Genomic DNA, 21666 nt, shown 5'->3' on the forward strand with positions numbered 1-21666 from the left:
TTATTGAAAAGACAATTTTCAAATCTTTATTACAAATTTGTGATGTGACAATTTGCCACAATAATCAGTTGTTAAGAGTAAGCAAAGACCATTTGATGCAATGATGCCTAGCTGAGTAGCAGTAAAATATACTTTTCTATGTATGTGTTTAATGTGACAACTTTAATTTCTACAAAATATACTCCGTATTTCCGGTATAGCAACGACAATGTACAATTGTGGGCCATAACATTTTCTTTTAATACTCATATTTGAATATAATTTTTTTTTTTGAAAATCATATTTGAATATAATTAATATTGGTCGCAACAAAACGTTTGACTACTGCTAAATCACATTCTATTGATAAATAATACTCCGTCATAACTCATAATCTTTATCTTTATATTGTCGATTAAACTGACCACTAATCATCAATATATTCTTACATGAAACTATGCAGCCCATAGTGGCGCATTAATTCTTGAACAAGTTATCATACAATTTCAAAAAACATGTCTAAACCCTACACTATAATGGTAAAAATTGTCTGAGCAACATTCATTACTCGTTAACACATTCAATTAAAAAAAAATACAAAAAAATAAAATAAAATTTCAGACTCATCCTCCTTCTCTGTGTAGCCTTGAGCAAGTTGTCATTAAAAAAGTTAGAAGCCAGTCAATATAATTCTATGAATTCAAGGTTTTTTGGAAAAGTTGAGAATGTTGTCATAATGCCCTAAAGGTGTCTTTGCAACTCTTTCATCTTCCTTCATTCACTTACCTGTACTGTGCCACCATTGAAGATGAATATATGGAGTTCAGGTCTACCAAAAGAATCCGCGTTGACTCCATTCAACTGGAAGTATAATTCGGGAAAAGCTGCAACAATGTATCTAGAGTTTCAGCTGCGAATTTCCTTGCGAACAAGTAACATGGCCGTTCATTTCCATTCCATAAACACGGCCTAATTTGAACTTCTTCCTGCAATTTACGAGAAGAAGTTCAACCATGTACCACGCAATCCAACTGCAATAACTAACAGATTCGATTCTGTAAAGAGAAAGCATACCTTTGCTTCACTTGTAATATGCACGCTCTCAGTAATAGACTGCACAAACACAGAAAAGGGTGATAAGAAAATAGACTGGCCGCAGTGTTAGAAAGTAGGGGAGAGAAATCCTTACTGCGATGCTTCTGAGGAGTTCATAACTAACATCACGACGCTTGTAAGATTTTGGATGCCACTTCTTCTCAGACCAATCAACATGGGTAACCGACCAATTTGCAATTCCAGCTGGATCAAACATCTAGAGTGTTGAACAGATAAAGATGGTTTATGGTCAAATGGAGAAAACAGAACAAATGGAGAAAAAACAATAATAATCATTAAACACTCACGTTAAAAAAGGTTGGCAAATAGTGTTCATCGGAATAGCAGTACCCGTCTTCCTTGCTTGGCTGTCGAGTCATATAAATGGTGTCAGTGACTCCAAATGTATGTGAGAGTTTTAAATCTATTCTCGGAGAGAAAACTACCTTGCAAAAATCATGGAACTTTGAATAATAAAGATAATCAGCTAAAACTATAACAGCATGCTGTCGCTTCATTGTGAACCACTGCACGCATTCAAATGATATGATAAGCCGTTAAAATAAATCACATGAAGAGATTCGAAACTCGAGTAAGCATGTAGCAGCAGTCAAAGAATCTATCCAAGCAAAAGACTAAACACTTCCTCCACACATTAAAATCTAGATTCTAATTACAAAATAAAATACACTATTTAAAAGAAATTTCATGGCTTTAAAAGCATCCTAATTTTTCCCTTCCAGAAATTGCTTTGAAACTCATTCATGGGGGCCAAATGTTGAAATGAGAAAACCTAGACTATATGCTTTCTTCCTCGTATTATTTCCAGCCAGACAGGATAGAACTAAAGAACAGAGTGAAAGAAGAACCTGTGCACCCTTTTGAAAGTCTTTCTTTTCAATTACAGGTCGCATATGCTCAGAAAACCTGCCATGTCCATGCACACCAGGATCTGAAAAGCTGGGAAGAAAAGAAAGGGACGCACTACTAAGTAAGATGAGAAAGAAACTCTTACATGAATATTATCTTAATGAATAGTACTATTAACAGCTTAAACCGTTTTACAGTGACAAAGTGATAGATTAGCATCATCAGGAACTTACTTGTCTACAAAACTGACATTTGTGTACATCAGATAGTTGTAAATGTAATCAAAATCACGCAATGGTATACAACTGCAATTCAAAAAAGTAAGATATCAAGAAATGTGTCATTTTTCAGGTCCTATTGATTCAGACATGTGAACAGTATGGCATCATTGGTCACCTTTCAGAAAGTAGAACAAAGTGCAGATTGTCGGGATCTTTGAGTGCATTAGCCAAAAGCCGTCTCTCAGCATCAACCATTGTAATTTTCCCCCAGGCTACCTGCAAAAAAATCCTTAGAAGTTGAGGACCTAAAAAGCAGTAACGTGATTTCAGAATAGTTATGCACGGCAAGGTTACAGGTAGGCTTGCACCAAGCCCAAACTTCATCTGTCACAACTACATTTCGCTTGACCAAATCCACATTTACCATACATTAGCCCACCCAATCATCTATATTTCACATTAGACCCCATCGGGAATCCACCCCACTGGCCCATTCCCTCCATTGACTCATACCATCGTTAATCCTACCCCACATACACCTTAGTTCTTACCCAAGCTAGACTAGTCGGTAATCGCCAAGCATACACCAACCTCCATATACAAATTCCACACACCTTACCCAACCTTTCATCTAATCTCATCATTGCCAGATTATATCACTTGTTACTTTGTAGTCAAATTATAAAACAAAATATGTTTATATATTCTTTTTTAAGAAGACCTTTCCAAAACAAATATATAAGAAAATCAAAATCATTACCAAATTGCCCCTAAGCTTATAAATAGAAAATAAAGAAACATCACTGGAAAATAAATAGAAGAAACGTTGAGCTCAATCAATTGATGCAAATAAATTTTATTGCAAAAGAGCATAGTAATTCCAAGCTAAACAGTGGGACTGAGAAATTTTCCCAGATGGCATGCAAAACACTAAATAGGCTTTTGGGTAGAAGTACAAACCGCATAACTACGGATCTCCCGATCAACAAAGTATCGGCTAAGACGCACGGGTCTGTCCTTGGACGCATGAATATAGATGGAGAATTTACCTTCATGGCCCTGCTAACATAAATTTAAATAAATAAGCAGATAGGGGAAGGAGAGAGAGTGAGGGGGAAGTCAATATGCAACTACGCAAACAAAGTGCTGTGAGAACATGTTTGAGTTTTTCAAAATATGAATATCCATTCATAATTATCCAGGGTTAACAATATATGCATGACAACTTGAGTTCATATGAATGAAAACAATATATGATCCAGCAACAGTATTTCATTCACTTAGAAAGTAGGTTCATTACCACAAAATAGGCCTTATAGGTAAGTATTTAATTTTCATTCACTTAGTTTTAGTCACTAAAATTTGTTGATATAGATGGAGACATCCATGAGTGTTGTAAACATAAGTGTTTTGCTATTGATACAGATCAATTGTCAATGTTTACACCAGCAAATAATTTGGTGAATTTGAGATCTTTTAACAACACAAAAAGACACACATAAAGGAACATAACTGCACTTCAAAAGAACACTAAAACAAAAAATAAGAGGGAGGAGAAGATTCAATGAGCTAGATTTTACAACATAAATAGAAGACAAACCTGAAAGAATCTATCCCATAGCTTCTCAAATGGTAAAGCACCAGGCGTCAAAAATAGAAATGCAATTTTTGGGCTTTTTGGTACAACTGCTGGTGTATTCATCAGAACATCTCTAACTACAACACGAGATGCTATCTCTTGATCTGTTAATTCTCTAAGAGGAGCAGGGCTCCGCCAATCAAAATGTTTGTTGCAACCACGAGAGGAGAATAAAGAACAAACAGCAGAGTTCTTAGAAGGGAATACATATGCACAAATCACGAAAAAGCTAACCAATGAAACCAAAATGATGATCCACGTTGGTTTCTTTAATTGAGAGCGCTGACGAGATCCATGAAATATTGGCATATCTTTCATGCCTAAACGCCACGCCTGCTTTATCTTCATGTAGGATTGAAGCATTATAAAAACCCAAGGATGGCCTCTGGAAAATGCAAAAGCTTTCTTTGCCAATAACAAGGTACAAACACTGAATTAATTTGTAGAGAGAATCTCAAAGCTGCAAAAGCATACCAAAAAAAAGTGGTAAGTAATTGCCTTTTCTCAAGGATGTGCTAAACTCAAATGTGACTGTAATCTACACTACTCAAATGTGACTGCCTTAAGTACAACAACAACAACAATTTCTCAAACCAGGGAAAGGATGTAGGTCCATTTGTTGCGTCTACACATTAGACAACAAAGTACATTATATATAGTTATATACAATATATCATTACATCAACAAATTGAAAGCTATTACTAAAATTGAAGCGAAATCAGAAGTTTGAAGTTTAAGTGCAAATCAGATTCAAATAGTTCCCATTTGCAACAAATTTAAACAGATTTGAATTCCACAACCCTTAACCCCAAACTCTCAAAATTCAATAGGCATGAAAAAGGAGAGGAACTTTCAAGTTACATGGTAATCTTAACCTCCAAATCAACAAAAGAACAGATTCTAGGAGACAGTAAAAGAATGCCAAGAGGAGAAGATACAAAGAGGGACAAAACACATTGAAATGAAATCAATATTTCAAATTCAAAGGTGTGCACATATCAGATTCAGTTTATTACCCTTCCCAGTGAATCCAAATAGAATTGTATCCCAAAAGAACTCCCCAAAATAATAGACATGAAAAAAAAAATGAAACAGACAAATATAAATCCGAAAGTTGAGGGAATGTGGAAATCTCCGAACCTCTGGAGAACAAATTGCGGTAAAGAGTTGTAGGAAACCAAAATGCAAAAATCAAAGGGATAAGAAATAAAATCATTCAGGGAAAATTGAAACTCCAAAACAGCTTCAATCAAACACAGGCGAAAATTCATTACCCTCCCATCAGAATCACACTCCCCATATATACGCATAAAATCATCACATAAGCATTGCTTCGACTCGTATCACAAAATCAACACAAATCAGAGCAAAAAAAACATCGGAATTCCTTCAAAGATCACATTTTTAGCCACATGAACAGAAAGAAACAAACCCAAATAAGAAAAAACAGGACGGCATACCTGATTTCACCTCCAAGAAGATATCCAAACAACACTCGATCAGAAAGACATTTGTGTATATACAGGTACATACTTATACCTATTTGCATGTATGTACGCATACGTATCGGTGCATATAAAAAAAAAAAAAAACAAATGAATCTACCCCAGATGAGATAAAGCTCTTTTGGAAACCAAACCAAACAGAAAAACAGAGGGAAAGGTTAGAGAGAGCGGGCAATTGCTGGCAATCTGATTTTATTTTTTATTTTTTTATTATTTGTAAATTGAATATATACTCCGTACTATGTATGTGACTACGACATTAATTAATTTTATTTTTCCTATTTAATCTCGTCTGGTATTTAAATAACTTGCTTCCAAATATCGACACTATCAGCGGATCTCTCTATCCCTCTCTCCCCTCCTTCTTTTGCTTAATTCATCTTTATAAAATATAATTTTTTTCATTTAGCAATTAAAAAATAATTAAATTCTAAAAGTTATATAACTAAATATTCGTTGAGTCTCATTTTATTTGTTTAATTCAATTAACAAAACTTAATTGAAATTATTTTAAAAATTATATTAAGTATAGTATTAATATATAATTTATATATAGAAATTACATTTAAAAAGTAATAGTAAATATAAAAAATTAAATTTAAAAAAATAAGTAAATAAAAAAATTAAGTGACCAATAAATAATAAATAAGACATAAACTATGACAGAATGTTAGATTGAGTACTAAAATTTTATTATTATTATTATTAAATCTATTATACTAAAAATATAAGAAGATGATGAAAAATTTCCATTAAATTAATTAGCAACGCCTAACTCAATTAAGTTTATATATGATACGGAGTATACAGGAAATTTTATTTTTCTACATTTATCACTTACAAACTTGTTTCAAGATATGACAAATTTTAATTGGTTTTTTTTTTTCCTTATTTCATATCTTAACCAATTAAAACTTGTAACATCAAGAAGTGACAAATTTTGTAAATAATACTCGTATAAATGTATGAGCACTAAGTATAGTCCTTATAGGCCGCTTTGAACATCACATGCTTGGGCTTATATTGGACATGATATTGGGTCACTCCTTTGGGTCTATACATTTTAATTAGATCTCTTGTAGAGTTGTGGACTCCTTGCCTCGATGTTCTCTTTGACAACCATTATGGTCCACACAGCTATACGGATCATATGTACATTCAGTTATTTTAGTATAAAAATAATATATTTTTAGTATATTAAAAATTACATTGTATTCAAGGGATGTACATTATTTGTATACTGAATGTACATTATATTTTTGTATACTGAATGTACATTATATCAATATAATGTACATTCAGTATACAAATAATGTACATTTAGTATATTAAAAATATACTTTTTGTTATGATCTACACAGTACTATGTGGACCATAGTCCACACAATAATTTACCGCTTTTTGAGGTCTTTGCAATAATAATAATGATAAATAATAAATAATAATAACAATAACAATAACAACAAGGGAAAGAAAATAGTTAATTAAGAATAATAAATAGTTAATGGAAAGAAAATAGTTAAGAATAATAAATAGTTAACAGAATATTCTGTTACTAAAATTTATACTAACAGAATTATGCCAACTATTAGGATGATGTTCGAATCTAAGACCTTTCGACTCTGTAAGTTTATACTAATGAAATATTCTGTTACTAGTTTTACATGCGCATTGCGCCAATGAGCTAATGTCTAATGTTTATATTTAAATAAGTATATCAATGCAAGATTATATAGGATAAATTCATGACAATGACCTTGTGGTCTAGTGGCATCCGGTTGCACCCCTATGTGGAAGGGGGTGGGTTTGAGCCTCATCGATAGTATAAATGAATACTATGTTTTTGTTTAACTTTCTCTAAGTCTTTTTAATTCTCTTTTGAGTAGCATTGTCATTGTCTTCATCTTCACTATTTGTTCTCTTCTTTTTTTGTTGATAGTGTGCCATTTGCAATTGGATTACTGGTGTAGCATAGATGACAGTGCCATGCAATGAGATTATGGTGTAAGAAGCTATGGATTTGCCTTGTTGTGTATATGAATGTGACTTTAGTTGTACTATATATGAACTCTTGATCTTGCAAAAGCATGTTGATATTTTGCAGTTGTAATTTCCCCCTGCATGTTTCATGTGGAAGTATTCAATAAAATATTACTATTTATTATATTTGTAGAAGGTTCATACATGAGTAGTACCTCTTATTTTATTTTCATAACTTGCTTACTTGATAGTACAATAATAGCTCTGCAGGTAGTCCGAATACTAATGACACAACGTGTCTACTTTCAACAACAATTTCTACATCCATTTTGTATATGTTCATTTTCAAGTTCATAATTTTGAAATTAGTATGAATGAGTGTATTAATTGATTTTTTATGTGTATGTTTTTAAAATTTTATTTTTTATATTATTGAATTGATACTAATCTTGAAGTCAAATTGTTTGTCATCAATTTGTGCATAAACATTTTTAAAGCGGTGGCTACATTTTATATACCAAATGTTTTTTGTTATTAAGGTTGATACTAATTTTACATTAATCTAAACAGGTTTAGTCTAGAAGATGAAATGAATTTATATTAGTTCTAATATATTTAATTTAATGAATGCACAATAATTATTTTACATACAAGATCAATAAATGCAGCAATGATGGCTATTTTAAAATTTCTTCATTTTTAAATTTGCCAAATTGATTACATCATTGTTGTAATCTCGACATCTTTTTAATATGTCAAGTGTGTCACGATGTTTTATTGCCCTACATTGAAATTTTTAATAATGAGTTTTAAATGTAATTATGTAAGATAATGATAAAAATAACATTTACATATTAGATGTATATAAACAGTAAATTGTAAAAGATCATAAAGAAATTGCAGAGAAAAGTATGAGAGGGATAAAAGCAAGGAAGTATGGGAGTGATCTCTTATTCCATCCATCTTATACAAGTGTGTGTATGATCGCGTTCAGGTGCGGACGACCTGCCCAGGAAAGAACTGAGAATGCATGTCCTCCGCGTCACGTGTCCAGATGTAGTTGCACTTCACGTTATAACTGTTGAGCATAATATAAATACAAATGTGCAGTAGTTGAGATGGAACACATGCGCACATGCAGCTTGTAAGTGACTAGGTGCATCACCTAGGTGCATGAATGTTAACAAGGTAAATGTGAAAATAGGTGCACTTGTAAGTGAAACTATGTGTACTAATAACACAATTACTTGCACCAAAGTTCGAGTTATTTACGAAAATGCCACCGCGTCGTTTTTTTAAAATTACATCTGATTCGTTGATCTGGACACGTAGACGGCTGCAAAGCGTTCTCATTTCCTTCCTAGGCGATAGTACGCACCTGAGCGCGATATATATATATATATATATATATATATATATATATATATATAATATATATATATATATATATATATATATATATATATATATATATATATATATGTATATATCAAATGCGGATGGTGTGCCTAGGTGCGAAGGTGCGGTGAGATGAGAGCCAATGATATTGCCTAAATCAACGTCCAGGATTAATAATGATTAAAAAACGCGGTGACAATTTGGTCTTTTTGTGTTTATGTCTAATTTAAGGTGCGTGGTTTTCTTTCCTAAGGTGCGTGATTTTTGTGCTTAAGGTGCATGATTTTTGTGCTATGTGCTTAAGGTGTGTCAATTGTTGAAACTTAAGTGTGTCGGTCTAAAGCTTTAGGTGAGTGATTTTTTTCCTTCTTAAGGTGCGTGAATTTCCTTCTTAAGGTGCATGATTTGTGTGCTTAAGGTACGTCAGTTGTTGAAACTTAAGGTGCGTCGGCCTAAAGATTTAGGTGTATGGTTTTATTTCTTAAGGTGCATTGTTTTCCTTCTTAAGGTGTGTTGGTCTAAAGCTTTAGGTGCATGGTTTTCCTTCTTATGGTGCATTGTTTTCCTTGCGTCATTTTTAATTTTTAGAATTTTCAATATATATATGGGTTTCCGTGCAGTTGACATTCTCAAGTGCGGTTGCTAAGGTGCGTTGTTTTCCTTCGTAAGGTACGTGATTTGTATGCTTAAGTTGCGTCAGTTGTGTGAAACTTAAAGTGCGCCATTTTAAAACCTTAAGTGCGTGGTTTGTGTTCTTAAGGTGCGTGCGTAGTTTGTGTTCTTAAAGTGTGTGATTTGTGTACTTAAGGTACGTGGTTTGTATACTTAATGTGCGTCGGCCTAAAGCTTTAGGTGTGCGTGGTTAGTGTTCTTAAGGTGCTTTGTTTGTGTGCTTAATTAAGGTGCGTGGTTTGTGTACTTAAGGTGCGCCATTTTAATACTTAAAGTGCGTCAACTGCACAACCGCATAGAAAGCCATCTCCGCATTAGAACCCGTCCATATATATATATATGTGTGTGTGTGTGTTTAATCAAATATACTAACTCTTATTGAACTAAATTGCTAATAATACCTTTCAAAAAAATTGCTAATAATAAAAGAATAACACGCCTCCTATCAATTACAAAGTAATTTTAAAGTAGGCAGCGTGGCGGGACTTATTGGAAAATAAAATTGTAGTAGTATCTATACTTTCCAAGCTATGTGCGTGTTACAGTGGCACGTACTCAAGGTTAAAGGACCAGTTGTGGCGTTCTACTTTTGTTTGGACAGTTTTGTTTGCGCCCGCCCACGGCCCACATTTTGAAATAGGCGATCGAGGTGACCTGCATGCATAATAGATGTCTCTTGTAGGATAAATCATAGAATATTCTAATTTTATTTTGAAATATTATACTATATGTCCACGGTCCACCAACAACTCTAATTATACTAATCAATTCCAATTTCCAAAACTCTTAACAATTTCTCCTAAAACAAATGGTAGCATGCATGCATGTTAACTATTTTGTTTTTTCACTTCCTACCTTTTTCCTAACGTGAATAATATAAGTTTCAACTCTAAAATTGTTTACGTTTTATATATAGAAGATGCATAGAAAAGGTAAAATGTATGATATGTATATACAGTATACCTAATTTGTTCATCTATTTTTTTTTTTTATTAGCTAGTACTCACTACTACAATTATAGAATTTTATGTCAAATTTTTTCCTAATTTTCCTAATTTTATGTCAAATTTTTAAGTAGAACCTACGTAATAAGTAATTAATTATTTTGAAAAAAAATAATAAAAATTAGTATATATGTTGGTCTGTTCAATAGCCGACATATGTAGCATAATTTTTTAAAATTAATGTATACAACGTTGGAAACAACCAAGTAAAAAATAACATATATTATTTTTACTTTATTTTATTGACATTTTACATTGATTAGTCGACAACCGACAATATAAATCAAATTAAATGATGTAGTATTTTTTTTGTTTTGATAATATTGACTACTTCACACAATCACTACTTTCAAGCACGATTGTATATATGTTGTTTGAAATGTATAGTATATGCTTGTATTAAAATAAGAATAATGAAGAAATAAATAAGCATAGGTGAGAGATGAGTTTTTATTTTTAATAATATGATACTTTGTTAGTGAGGTGCATTGCTATGTATATTTTAATATAAACAGATAGCATATGGTGCATGAAATATATTTTTTTGGAAATAATCTAAAATGTTGTGATTTGGCAGTCTGCTTAGAGATTCGTTTGGTTGTCGAAATCCTATCAAACCTCAATAAACTGGCTGCCATCTCTGGTTTTTTTTTTAATATTAATGTTTACCATTATTTATTGAAAAAGAATACCATATTAGCTGCTACATATGCTATTATTATTAAAGAAAATATTTAATGCATAACCAACCGTATAAATGTTATTCATCAGTGATGAACGAAAATACGCCACCTCACTCTTTTTTTTTTTTTTTTTAAGTCAATATTGATTGAGTCATTCTTTGTAAAATCTAATAAATTTGAAATCATAGAAGGGAATATATTAAATTTTGCCATAGTATTGGTTGGTTGACTAATCTGAGGATGTGATTTAATCAATTGACAAGCTCTCAAATTTTACCAGAGGTATTAGTTTATGGGAGTTCAAGGAGAAATCATAAACTTCTTGAACTTGTACGGTGTAGATTTTGTACGTATAGGTTTAGTGTTCCTTTAATTAATCAATATTGACTTTATTTAAAAGTAAGGTGGCGTATTTTCGTTCACCACCAGTGTATAATACTTATTACACCTATGCTGCAGCAAATAATATTTTTACTTATTATTATTATTATTATTATTATTATTATTATTATTATCTATATATATATAATATTAGAAGTGCCTGGAATATTTTTCCCTCCCAAACTCTCAGGGGCATTTTTATAATATCAAATATTTGGATAAAAAAATTATTTAAAATTAAAATTAATTACACTTTCCTTTGATAACCTTTTGCTTTACAATTTGTGCTATATATATCACCATACTCTCCCTTTCTTGTCTCACAATTATTATATTCTAATAAGCCACTAAAATAAACTCAAAAAAAATCTCAGCCTCCCTATCTTTCGTTTCTCCTCTCTATCTCTCACCTTCCAGATCTGATCTCACCACATAAAAACACAATATATATATATATATATATATAATAATAATAATAATAATAGAAGTGCCTGGAACATTTTTCCCTCCCAAACTCTCAGGGGCATTTTTGTAATATCAAATATTTGGATAAAAAAATTATTTAAAATTAAAATTAATTACACTTTCCTTTGATAACCTTTTGCTTTACAATTTGTGCTATATATATCACCATACTCTCCCTTTCTTGTCTCACAATTATTATATTCTAATAAGCCACTAAAATAAACTCAAAAAAAATCTCAGCCTCCCTATCTTTCGTTTCTCCTCTCTATCTCTCACCTTCCAGATCTGATCTCACCACATAAAAACACAATATATATATATATATATATATAATAATAATAATAATAATAGAAGTGCCTGGAACATTTTTCCCTCCCAAACTCTCAGGGGCATTTTTGTAATATCAAATATTTGGATAAAAAAATTATTTAAAATTAAAATTAATTACACTTTCCTTTGATAACCTTTTGCTTTACAATTTGTGCTATATATATCACCATACTCTCCCTTTCTTGTCTCACAATTATTATATTCTAATAAGCCACTAAAATAAACTCAAAAAAGATCTCAGCCTCCCTATCTTTCGTTTCTCCTCTCTATCTCTCACCTTCCAGATCTGATCTCACCACATAAAAACATAATGAAGAAGAAAGTCCGGAGGAGCAATTGTTCCACCATCGAAGAAGAAGAACCAGATTTGCTCTCACGCCATTGTTCCAGATCTGATCTCATCGCTACACGGTTGCCGTTACATCAAAGAAGAAGAAGAAGAAAGCTCGATCGCCATTCTCGAGAAGTATGTTTGTTGCATACATTTCTTCTCCAACCAAGCATCATCTTCACAAAATCCACATACATACATTTCTTCTTCTTCTTTTTTTCTTTTTTACGAATTTAGTCAGACATATTGTTTTTCGCTCATCAACAAGTTAAGATTTCAAGATTAATTACATTCATGTGTTTTATATATTGAAAATTTAACTTTTAAAATCTAAATTCTTTTTTATTTTTTAAAATCTTTGAAAGTTTATTTATCATTCAGGACAATCATGTGTCAGTGTGTCACATGTCGAAGTAAAAAAATAAAAAATGTAACTGCGCATACACAAAACGCTTTAAAATTAAAGACTTAATGAACTGTGAACACCGGAGAGACTCCTTCTCCGACAATCATGTTTGTCAAATAAATTTAAAATAAAATAAATTAAAATTTTCATACAATTAATTAATAAATTTATAAAAATAAAAAGATACATAGAATTAATTAATTAATTTTATTTACAATTATAATTATTATAATTAAAGAATTAATAAACTAATTGTAATAATTGTCTAGACTTCATATTATTACACTAATAATTATTATTCTGTACAGATATTTCTATTTTTCAAAATTAAGTAATTAATTAAATAGACTTTAGTATAATTAAGGAATTATTATTTTGCTAAAATTAATGAATTAATTGTAGTAAAACTAATAATGGTCATATTATTACACTAACAATTATTATTCAAATTAAGGTAATAATTATTCATAATACTATACAATTATTACTATTTTAATTTCTTAGTTGAATAAATTTTAGTAAAATTAGGAAATTATTATTTTGCTAATTGAGAAATTAATTATAGTAAAGCTAATAATGGTCAGTTTAGTATACTACTAATTATTATTCTAATTACGCTAATAATTATTCATATTACTATACAATTATTAGTATTCATATGGTAATTAATAGACTGTTTTTATATATGGTAAATAAGTTAATAATTAGACAAATTATTATACATATATTACTAATTAAGTCATTTTCTTACCTTTTATTAGGTTGTCCGTAAAATAAAAATTTGACATATTAATATTCGAAATGATTGTACTATAATAATATTAAGAAATAAGGTATTAAAGAATTAATTTTAATTAATCAAATAATGATCCAGACTATACAAAGAATATCATTACACCATTTCACACTTTTTAATATCTTGTTTATAAATATGGTAATTAAGTCAATAATGAGACAAATTACTATACATATATTACTAATTAATCAAATAATGATCCAGACTCATATATAGTTATATACTAAACTCGCGAGACTTACTATTTATTGTTTATCTCATTCTAGAACGATATATAGATACATACTCACATACTTACATATTTTAATTGAAAATGAATTTAACTGTAGAAACAAAAATGACAAGTTGGATATTACTTAAGATTTTACCATGTATTAAACTCTAAATAATTGTGCTAAACTAACAAGTTAAGATTTCAAGATTAATTACATTCATGTGTTTTATTGAAAAANATACTAAACTCGCGAGACTTACTATTTATTGTTTATCTCATTCTAGAACGATATATAGATACATACTCACATACTTACATATTTTAATTGAAAATGAATTTAACTGTAGAAACAAAAATGACAAGTTGGATATTACTTAAGATTTTACCATGTATTAAACTCTAAATAATTGTACTAAACTAACAAGTTAAGATTTCAAGATTAATTACATTCATGTGTTTTATTGAAAAAATAACTTTTAAAATTTAAATCATTTTTTATTTTTTAAAATCTTTGAAAGTTTATTTATCATTTGGGATAATCATCTGTCAGTGTGTCACGTGTTGAAGTAAAAAATAAAAAAATGTAACTTTGCATACACAAAAAGCTTTAAAAGTAAAGACTTAATGAACCGTGAGCACCGGAGAGACTCCTTCTGCAACAATGTTTGGCAAATAAATTTAAAAAAAATAAATTAAAAAAAATTATACAATTAATTAATAAATTTATATTAATAAAAAGATACATACAATTAATTAATTAATTTTTTTTTACAATTATAATTATTATAATTAAAAAATTAACAAATTAAGAAATTAATTGTAATAATTGTCCAGATCAGACTTCATATTAATACACTAATAATTATTATTCTATACACATATTTCTATTTTTTCAAAATTAAGAAATTAATTAAATAGACTTTAGTATAATTAAGGAATTATTATTTTGCTAAAATTAATGAATTAATTGTAATAAAGCTAATAATGGTCATATTATTACACTAACAATTATTATTGAAATTAAGCTAATAATTATTCATAATACTATACAATTATTACTATTTTATGAAATTAAAGAATTAGTTGAATAAATTTTAGTAAAATTAAGAAATTATTATTTTGCTAATTGAGAAATTAATTATAGTAAAGCCAATAATGGTCATATTAGTATACTAATAATTATTATTCAAATTACGCAAAAAATTATTCATATTACTATGCAATTATTAGTATTCATATGGTAATTAATAGGTTGTTTTTATATATGGTAAATAAGTTAATAATTATTAATAGGTTGTTTTTATATATGGTAAATAAGTTAATAATTAGACAAATTATTATACATATATTACTAATTAAGTCATTTTCTTACCTTTTATTAGGTTGTCCGTAACTAATTAAGTCATTTTCTTACCTTTTATTAGGTTGTCCGTAAAATAAAAATTCATTTTCTTACCTTTTATTAGGTTGTCCGTAAAATAAAAATTCAACATATTAATATTCGAAATGATTGTACTATAATAAAAATTCAACATATTAATATTCGAAATGATTGTACTATAATAATATTAAGAAATAAGAATATTCGAAATGATTGTACTATAATAATATTAAGAAATAAGATATTAAAGAATTAATTTTAATTAATCAAATAATTATCCAGACTATACAAAAAATATCATTACACCATTTCACACTTTTTAATATGTTGTTTTTAAATATGGTAATTAAGTCAATAATGAGACAAATTACTATACATATATTACTAATTAATCAAATAATGATCCAGACTCATATATAGTTATATACTAAACTCACGAAACTTACTATTTATTGTTTACCTCATTCTAGAACGGTATATAGATACATACTCACACACTTACATATTTTAATTGAAAAGGAATTTAACTTTAGAAACAAAAATGACAAGTTGGTTATTACTTAAGATTTTACTATGTATTAAACTCTAAATAATTGTGCTAAACTAACAAGTTAAGATTTCAAGATTAATTACATTCATGTGTTTTATTGAAAAATTAACTTNAAATTAAGCTAATAATTATTCATAATACTATACAATTATTACTATTTTATGAAATTAAAGAATTAGTTGAATAAATTTTAGTAAAATTAAGAAATTATTATTTTGCTAATTGAGAAATTAATTATAATAAAGCCAATAATGGTCAGATTAGTATACTAATAATTATTATTCTAATTACGCAAATAATTATTCATATTACTATGCAATTATTAGTATTCAGATGGTAATTAGTAGGTTGTTTTTATATATATGGTAATTAAGTTAATAATTAGACAAATTACTATACATTTATTACTAATTAAGTCATTTTCTCACATTTTATTAGGTTGTCCGTAAAATAAAAATTCGACATATTAATATTCGAAATGATTTTACTATAATAATATTAAGAAATAAGGTATTATAGAATTAATTAATTTTAATTAATCAAATAATAATCCAGACTATACAAAAAATATTATTATACTATTTCACATCTTTTAATAGGCTGTTTTTAAATATGGTAATTAAGTCAATAATGAGACAAATTACTATACAATACTACTAATTAATCAAATAATGATCCAGACTCATATATAGTTATATACTAAACTCATGAAACTTACTATTTATTTTTTACCTCATTGTATAACGATATATAGATACATACTCACATACTTACATATTTTAATTGAAAAGGAATTTGACTTTAGAAACAAAAATGAAAAGTTGAATATTACTTAAGATTTTACCATGTATTAAACTCTAAATAATTGTGTTAAACTAACAAGTTATTAAGATTTCAAGATTTATCACATTTATTTGTTTTATTGAAAAATTAACTTTTAAAATCTAAATCCTTTTTTATTTTTTAAAATCTTTGAAAGTTTATTTATCATTCGGGACAATCATGTGTTAGTGTGTCATATGTTGAAGTAAAAAATAAAAAATGTAACTTTGCATACACAAAGAGCTTTAAAAATAAAGACTTAATGAACCGTGAGCACCGGAGAGACTCCTTCTGCAACAATCATGTTTGTCAAATAAATTTAAAATAAATTTTATTAAAAAATTCATACAATTAAGTAATAAATTTATAAAAATAAAAAGAATTAATTAACTTTATTTACAATTATAATTATTATAATTAAAAAATTAAAGAATTAAGAAATTAATTGTAATAATTGTCCAGACTTCATATTAATACACTAATAATTATTATTCTATACAGATATTTTTATTTTTCAAAATTAAGTAATTAATTAAATAGACTTTAGTATAATTAAGGAATTATTATTTTGCTAAAATTAATGAATTAATTGTAGTAAAGCTAATAATGGTCATATTATTACACTAACAATTATTATTCAAATTAAGGTAATAATTATTCATAATACTATACAATTATTACTATTTTAATTTCTTAGTTGAATAAATTTTAGTAAAATTAGGAAATTATTATTTTGCTAATTGAGAAATTAATTATAGTAAAGCTAATAATGGTCAGTTTAGTATACTACTAATTATTATTCTAATTACGCTAATAATTATTCATATTACTATACAATTATTAGTATTCATATGGTAATTAATAGACTGTTTTTATATATGGTAAATAAGTTAATAATTAGACAAATTATTATACATATATTACTAATTAAGTCATTTTCTTACCTTTTATTAGGTTGTCCGTAAAATAAAAATTTGACATATTAATATTCGAAATGATTGTACTATAATAATATTAAGAAATAAGGTATTAAAGAATTAATTTTAATTAATCAAATAATGATCCAGACTATACAAAGAATATCATTACACCATTTCACACTTTTTAATATCTTGTTTATAAATATGGTAATTAAGTCAATAATGAGACAAATTACTATACATATATTACTAATTAATCAAATAATGATCCAGACTCATATTAGTGTATACAGAAATTATTATTTTTATAATAATTACAATTAAATTATTTCCAACTTTTCCCACATTTATTTTAGTAATAATATAATTACATAAATCATATTTCATATTAAAATTTTCAAGATAATTGCAGACCAACGAGTTATATTTTATATACTTTTGCACTAATTTTATAATCAAATAAATGTAGACATCCAAATATTAAAATTGTTCATAGTTTCATATTTAATTTTATTATTTAAAAATATAATAAATCCGTGCATCGCACGGGTAACTTACTAGTTATTATTAAAAGAAGGGGGCCAGAGAAACAAACCTACGGACGGAAGACCGATGAAGGGGCGAGACAATGTGCAAAAGGCTGGGAATAGGAGAGGAAATTGTGCTTATGCAATGAAGGGGGAAAGAGGGTAAAACATCTTGGGTGAAAATGAGCTGGGGTATTTATAGGCACAGTGAAATCACTTGAAAAAGGAGTCGGCAAAGAAGCTAGAAGGGATTTGAGGTAGACTAGTAGCCAGAAAAGGGAGTCAGCACTCAGTCTTGCTACTGCCCTTGGGCCGTTTTCTGGCCATCAGCCTACCTCAAATTCCTTCTAACTTCTTCGCCAACTACTCTCGGACCTTCCAGCTCCTCCGATGCTTAGTTTTTGCAATTAATCAACCGGCCAATTAAATACCTTAATTAATGCGTCTTTTTGCCTACCCGTGCTCAAAACCCTTTTAGTTTCTTTAATAAGTCAACTGTCATGTTACCCATCTTTTCATTTTGTCACTACCTCTGGATGCGCGACAATACAAAAAATAAAAAATTAACCATTTAACTCCATTCGGTTAGACGGAAAAATGTCCAAAATAGGTTACTGAGAGGCCACGGAAGATATAATCTACAATCTACATATACATTTACTTCTTTAAAGATATTTTTAATCCTAGTCAAAGTATTGTAATAAAAATAACATTAATACAAAGTCTAATTAGATAATAACACGTTTTGTAACACTTGAAAAGTAAATTTGAATACAGTGTGGCAGGACACTTATTGGAAAATAAAATTGTAATACAGTGTGGCAGGACACTTATTGGAAAATAAAATTGTAGTAGTATCTATATTTTCCAAGCTAAGTGTTACCATGACAGCCAATGTGAAAGGATCACTGAATCAGTTGTGGCGTTCTATATATATATATATATATATATATATATATATATATATATATATATATATATATATATATATATATTTATACCCACGTGCTTGGAAATGTGAGCTTGTATTAAAATAAAAAAGTAGAAAAACATAAGTATATGCGTGGGATGAGTTTTTATTTTTAATAATATATGTTGGTGGGCTGCACTGCTATGCATATTTTTAATTTATATTTTAACATAAACAGTCTAAATTGTTGTGATTTGGCAATCTGGGTAGAGATTCCTTTGGTCTCTATATAATAACGATACGATATGATGTTTAGTCATCAAAATCATATCAATAAACTATGGATTCCTCTCTAATAAGCATTGCAGCGGCCGCTTTTCTACTGCTCCCCTTGCTCTACAAACTCTTTTGTAACAAAGATGTGAGCCGGAAACCACCTGAAGCCGGCGGCGCGTGGCCTATAATCGGCCATCTCCACCTCCTCGCTGCGCCGGAGGCCACTTTCAAAATCTTGAGGGACATGGCGAAGAAATACGGGCCGATATTCCAAATAAGGCTCGGCCCGAATCCGGTCTTGGTGGTCAGCGACTCTCGAGTGGCCAAAGAATGCTTCACCACCAACGACAAAGCGCTAGCGAGCCGCCCAAAGTCGTTGTCTATAGAGATAATGGGCTACAACTACGCCAATTTCGGGTTCGCCCCGTACGGCCCGTACTGGCGCCACGTCCGCAAGGTTGTCATGCTTGAGCTGCTGTCCAAACGGCGGCTAGAGATGCTGGGACGCGTTCGCGAGTCGGGAGTGAAAGCATTCATGGGAAACATCTACGGAAGTTGGAAAAGGGACAAAATTGGGTCGTCCGAGGATGATGTTGTAATGTTGGATATGAAAGAGTGGTTTCCCAAATTAGTAATGGACATCATGATCCGGATGCTTTTCGGGCTGGGTTACCACGACGGAGGGAGCCAGGCGTCGGAGACGATCAGTAGGTTCTTTGAACTCATGGATGTGACTCCCGTCGGCGAATTCGTGCCGTGGCTAAGGTGGTTGGATATCGGCGGACATGAGAAGGCCATTAGGGAGACAGCTAAAGACATGGATGGGGTAATGGAAGCTTGGCTGCAAGAACATAAAAGGAAAAGAAGTTCGAAGCCTAAAGAGGAAGAGGACTTCATGGATGCTTTGTTGTCTCATTTTGATGCTGACAATGATATTCCTAAAGATTTTGATCCTGACACAATTGTCAAAGCCACTTGCATGGTATGTGTATAACCCAACCCCTTCAATTCTTTACCTTGTTTTGGTTAATTTCATTATATGGTAAATAATTTTTACTCAAAAAAAAAATATGGTAAATAATTTTATGCATGTTACTCTTGGTGACAGGCTGTGTTGGGGGCAGCTACTGATACTACTGCGCTAACGTTAACATGGGCACTTTCTTTAATATTAAATAATCCTAGTACCCTTGAAAATATTCGAGGTGAGATAGATATTCATGTTGGGAAGGAAAGACAGGTAGAGGAGTCGGACATAAATAATCTGACTTATCTTCAGGCACTTGTTAAAGAAACGTTACGTTTGTATCCTCCTGGTCCTCTCTTACTACCGCATGAATCCATAGAGGATTGCACGATCGACGGCTACCACGTCACAAAGGGTACACGCTTATTGGTGAATGTTTCGATGATACATCGTGATCCAGAGTTTTGGTCGGATCCGGACACATTTAGACCTGAAAGGTTCTTGGCAGAGCACAAAGAGGTTGATGTGAGGGGTAATCATTTTAACTTAATTCCATTTGGTGGTGGAAGAAGAATCTGCCCTGGGATTTCTTTAGGGCTCCAAAGTGTGCAATTGGCCTTGGCCAGTCTTGTTCATGGTTTTGATGTCAAAAAGATTTCAGAGAAGCCAATTGACATGACAGAGGCTCCGGGCTTGTCAAATGTGAAGGCAACTCCACTCAATGTTTTCCTCTCCCCACGTCTACCTTCTCATCTCTATGGCTGAATTCTTTTGTCGTGAAAGAATGTGGCATTTTCATTCAATTTCGAGTATTTTGAAATAAAATAATAGAAAATATAGGTGACAGCAAATTTTATGTAATATGGCTACGTGCATGTAATTTGACATGAAAGTGGAAAAAGTTATTACTGTGGTATTTTTATTAATATATATTTCTATTACTTTATATGAATTCCTAAGCCGTATAGTGCACATGTAATAATAAATAAATAAAGGAATAAAAACATTCGACTATTTGATCTGGTTGAGTTTCTGCTGGTCTTAGATGGTTAGTATGTATGACTAGTGTGTAGTGGTTGCTATTCATTGTAACTCAACATGTGAACTAATTTTGAAATCTTGACTCAACTCTCATTCAGGTCAAGAATCGTCCAAAACATGCTAATGAATGTTATACACCAAGCATTAACAATATACAAACACAAATTCTTCATAAACTCAAGAACCCATCCTAAGTAGGCAAAAATTTTCTTTATACAAATAATACAACTCTAACTCAAGTCCAAAACTAACTAGTCATGATTAAATAGCATAAAGAAAACAAAAACACAATTAATAAACAT

The 21666-nt window shown here is 30.0% G+C and overlaps 2 protein-coding genes across 2 annotated transcripts; one reads left to right on the forward strand and one right to left on the reverse strand.

The window, feature by feature from the left end:
- Positions 1–363: 363 nt before the first annotated feature.
- On the reverse strand, positions 364–5429 carry LOC116001708 (glycosyltransferase BC10-like). The gene is made up of 11 exons (XM_031241614.1): positions 5266–5429; positions 3766–4264; positions 3126–3224; positions 2341–2441; positions 2178–2249; positions 1944–2034; positions 1521–1601; positions 1383–1442; positions 1169–1291; positions 1054–1092; positions 364–965 (listed from the first exon to the last, which is right to left on the reverse strand). The coding sequence occupies exons 2-11, from the start codon at positions 4165–4167 to the stop codon at positions 837–839; spliced, it is 1197 nt and encodes a 398-aa protein (XP_031097474.1). The 5' UTR covers positions 4168–4264; positions 5266–5429; the 3' UTR covers positions 364–836.
- A 13985-nt stretch (positions 5430–19414) lies between these two features.
- On the forward strand, positions 19415–21342 carry LOC116002753 (cytochrome P450 CYP82D47-like). Its single transcript, XM_031242918.1, has 2 exons — positions 19415–20338; positions 20465–21342. The coding sequence occupies exons 1-2, from the start codon at positions 19421–19423 to the stop codon at positions 21086–21088; spliced, it is 1542 nt and encodes a 513-aa protein (XP_031098778.1). The 5' UTR covers positions 19415–19420; the 3' UTR covers positions 21089–21342.
- Positions 21343–21666: the final 324 nt, after the last annotated feature.

The sequence above is a fragment of the Ipomoea triloba genome, chromosome 13 (genome assembly GCF_003576645.1).
Source record: "Ipomoea triloba cultivar NCNSP0323 chromosome 13, ASM357664v1".
NCBI lineage: Eukaryota > Viridiplantae > Streptophyta > Magnoliopsida > Solanales > Convolvulaceae > Ipomoea > Ipomoea triloba.

Coding starts and splice junctions, on each gene's coding strand:
- LOC116001708 (XM_031241614.1), bottom strand. CDS start 4,167: ATGCTTCAATCCTACATGAAGATAAAGCAGGCGTGGCGTTTAGGCATG. Junction 1,602..1,943: donor ACTTTCAAAAGGGTGCACAG/GTTCTTCTTTCA, acceptor GAATGCGTGCAG/TGGTTCACAATGAAGCGACA. Junction 1,093..1,168: donor AACTCCTCAGAAGCATCGCA/GTAAGGATTTCT, acceptor GTGTTTGTGCAG/TCTATTACTGAGAGCGTGCA.
- LOC116002753 (XM_031242918.1), top strand. CDS start 19,421: ATGGATTCCTCTCTAATAAGCATTGCAGCGGCCGCTTTTCTACTGCTC. Junction 20,339..20,464: donor TTGTCAAAGCCACTTGCATG/GTATGTGTATAA, acceptor TCTTGGTGACAG/GCTGTGTTGGGGGCAGCTAC.